Source organism: Olea europaea, chromosome 20 (genome assembly GCF_002742605.1).
Source record: "Olea europaea var. sylvestris chromosome 20, O_europaea_v1, whole genome shotgun sequence".
NCBI classification, from domain to species: domain Eukaryota; kingdom Viridiplantae; phylum Streptophyta; class Magnoliopsida; order Lamiales; family Oleaceae; genus Olea; species Olea europaea.
In genome coordinates this window covers 12,592,803-12,596,636 of record NC_036256.1, presented here as the reverse complement: position 1 = coordinate 12,596,636, position 3,834 = coordinate 12,592,803, and the positions used below count along the sequence as shown (strand labels likewise).

The 3,834-nt window shown below is 33.5% G+C and overlaps 1 protein-coding gene across 1 annotated transcript; it reads right to left on the bottom strand.

Moving 5' to 3' along the window:
- Nucleotides 1-520: 520 nt before the first annotated feature.
- Nucleotides 521-2,236, bottom strand: LOC111369073 (xyloglucan galactosyltransferase KATAMARI1 homolog). Its single transcript, XM_022990558.1, has one exon. The coding sequence runs from the start codon at nucleotides 2,234-2,236 to the stop codon at nucleotides 521-523; it is 1,716 nt and encodes a 571-aa protein (XP_022846326.1).
- Between the last annotated feature and the right edge of the window lie 1,598 nt (nucleotides 2,237-3,834).

Below are 3,834 nucleotides of genomic sequence, written 5' to 3'. Positions count from 1 at the left end.
GTGAATTGAGGAAGTTTTGCATTTAGGAATTGTTCTCGTGTGCAATTGCAAAAAAAGGGTCATGATGCCCGTTCTGTATATTGGGGGATCGGAAATGTGCTTCATGATAATGGAAATATTCTATAGAAGTGGTGGATTCATTTTACATTCTCCAAGAAGTGTGTGAGTTTGACGTGCTTGTAAATTGTGTGTTATGAAGAATGACAGAAGAACAAAGTAAAGATCGTTTCTTTTTTCTCATTGGCAAACCACCATCACCATGACATGCTCAACTTGAATCAATATCTTAACAGATTTACTAAGGTAAAATACCAAATCATGTCCATGAACAAGCACTTTTTTCGTATCTCAGGTTCTAATTTAATCAAATTTGCACAACCACGTCTTGGTTGCAAATAACAAACGGTTTACTAGTTCACATTTTGACTTGTTTGGTAAGGTGGATTGTACAATACTAGACAGTATTCACGAAGAAAAGAGCTCTATTGTTGTATCCGCTGTAACTATCTGTATATATTAATTAATTCCCAGCCCTATTGGTTCTCAAGAAGAAATGATCCCACTCATGCTCTTGGGTTGTTCCAAATGTATAGTACTTCCAACTATTTTCTTGATCAAAATCATTACTAGAATTCCTACCCTCTCTAATCTCTCTCAATTTCTTCACTCTTTCAAGAACTCCTTTTATTGTTAAGTCAAATGCATCTTCAACTGTCTTTAATCTAGCCCTTGGATCTGCATAAATCACCTTAGGAATCAGCTTTATTACCTCCTCCCTCATTTCTGACACCTTTTTTCGTGGAATTCGTGATAAAACTTGCTCAATTCTTATGTTGTTATTTTTTACGTCGTCTTCTGGTATGAGAACCGAGTACGTAGTGTAATCTTTTGGCAGGTGCCATAGATATTGAACATAGGCAGAAGCTGGACTGAAGAAAACCGGAATACAACCGGCCAAGATTGAGTCGAATGTTGATCGCCTCGTGAATGAATCCCCAGGAGGCTGTAAGCAGAAAACTGAGTTTTGAAACAATTTCATCACGTTAACTGGTTTAATGCATTTGTTTCTGCCGTTGCTGTTCTTGCATTCCAGCAATCTGCATTTCCGCCTTGAGGATGTGCATTGCTGCATGATTTCACTCCTGATTGAATCATCCATTTTTGGACGTGGTGCACCGGCAAACGCAAACAAGGTACGCCTTTTAGTCCGTCTCATTTTGTTTTGCCATTGAAAAACTTGATCATCACTTGATGGATGGAAGTAAGTCGGATAAGTTATCCCAAAATCATTCTTGTTCCAAGGGCTCGACTCGATTGTTAACATTGTCATGTTCTGAGATTCAGGCAACAACATAAGCTTGTTTCCCCAAGCATTGTCCTCATCAGTTACTCTTCTGAAATCCCAAGTAATTCTACCTGCAACCAGGAAATGATCCATTCCCCCCATAGCATTCCACTCTGGTTTTTCCCTTAGCCATTTTACCAACTGAACCGCATCTGAATCTTTTACAGAAGTGTTGTAAGAATCCCACAGGTGGCGTGCAATGTCAAGCCCCGCGTAGTATGGGATGTAGATGGCCGCAGCCTGAGTCGAGTCATTTGTTAGGCATTTATACTGTTTCATTCTGTTATGGATTATAACTTCTAGTGAGAATTGATCAGTCACAAACCAGCCAGTGCTTAAGAAAATCTTCTGAGGGTTTCCAAGAGCCTGGCCTAGCCCCATATTCACGAAATATTGGCACATATCAGTCCATTTGTTCAATAATTTGCATTGCTTAAGCAAATCATCATTGAATCTACTTGGCAGATCATGAATATAAATATATCGACCCGTACATGGATTCAATTTCCTTCCACTTTCGGCCCCTTTTTCTTGATCTTTATAGGCATATTTATCGTCTTGGTGCACTACTGGTTCCAATTCTTTTTGAAGTCCGGCAAGATCCTCGACTGCATCTTCACGTGTAAACAAGATCTTGACAGAATTTTCTTCTTTCTCTGCATAAACTGTAGCTTTTTTCGACGTATCATTGACATGGGAAATTGTACTAACATTTTGAATAGAATCTGAACCTAAATATACTACAGAATTTGGTTGGTGGTGGGATATTGATGCAAATCCGGGGAGAGAAGACCAATCAATAACATAAAGCAATATATACCAGGAAATAAATATGACCAAAAATACGAACCAGATTTTCTTTCGAGTTATTGCAGGGATTGAATTATTCATAGTCAACCTTTGGCGTGGTTAGTAGGGACGATCAGATAATCTTGTTTATTTTATTTTTCATAAAGAAAATAAAAGAAAAAATGGCAGAACGTTAGACAATAATGGACAGAATATTCGAACAAGGAAGAAATTTCTTGAAATGGACAAATTCTTTCCTTGGAACAGTGCAGAAATTGTTTGAAATGGTAAGAGAGCTAGAGAGAATAGTAAGAGGGAAAAAAGGGTCTATGAATGGTTAATTGAAGAGACGCCATTCATATTCTTCCACTTGTCTTAATTATGGAAAGAGTTTTTCAGAATAACGTTATTAAAGTCAAAATCGTCTAGCATATGAATTTTTATTGTCACCATATTCGAATATATATTTGTATGTATACTAAATATTTTTGGCAGGATGAATATTCTATATATGACTGGGTATAACATTCGCCTATTTAAGTAAGGTAGAGCATTATACAAAAACATTCAAAGAATAGTACAACCCAATTAATTCCATAGCCTAATTATGGTTCAATGAATAATGCTATCATAGGCAGCAGAATGAACACGGTTCGATTTAAACGATTTGTGACATTTTTTCAAACCAAATCGGAATGTTTGTAAATCAAACCAAACCACTTCAATTTCTAAATTTAACCAAACAAAACCACATTTTTCGTTTTGATTCGATTTAAAACCATGATTTAACAAATAAAAATAATAATATACATTGAATGAGTTAAATCATAAATATTAGTTTAAAATTTTATGTAAAAATGTAAATATTAGTATCACTACAAATAATATAAACTAAAGTTCTCACTTCTAATCATTACAATTGAACAACATAATAGAAATAATTTAGTTCGAACATCTTAGTTGATATAAATTGGCATAACATCTCCACTTGCAAAACCTGGGTTCATTTTTTGCATAAAGATAAGAATATAGCAGAGAATTTTTTTTTATTATAATTAATAATACAAAGGAATAAATAAAAGAAAACAAACAGAAAATTCAACCATGATACTACCTTCTATAAATTTCTTTGAATCATCCAATGTTTTCTCCCTCGTCCAAATTTTGACGAATCACTTTAGATTCCTTCTTATTATGCAATAAATTTTTAGTGTAAATCATTGCCTTAATAATTTTTGCACTCAATGAACTCATAAATAATCTAGAATCTGACATCTAGTAAAGTCATTGTGGACGTTTGAATAGCTAACATATCTTTATCAATTTGGAAGACAATCTTGTACTTATTTATATTCAATTTCCACCAAAATAATGTTGAAAAGCTTATAGATCAAATCTTAACATTGACCATTTAAGTAATCCACCAAATTATTCTAACAATTAGCAGTAAAATTTAACAACTAAGTTAAAAAATAAATAATAAATCTACCTATCTAAGAAATTGAGATGCAAATAAACAAAAAAAAATAAAAATAAAAATAAAAATTGTTCACCTAAAAATTTAAGGGAACTTGGCACATATTAGAATAAAACACAATTATCAATAAAATATAGAAAATAATTATGAAAAATAAGAAGATAAACTGGCATGAAAATTGAGTGAAAATCAAGAAATTTGTTAGCAAGAAGCAAAAAATAGT

Bases quoted from the DNA above. Each gene is read 5' to 3' on its own strand.
- LOC111369073 (XM_022990558.1), bottom strand. From the start codon at position 2,236: ATGAATAATTCAATCCCTGCAATAACTCGAAAGAAAATCTGGTTCGTA.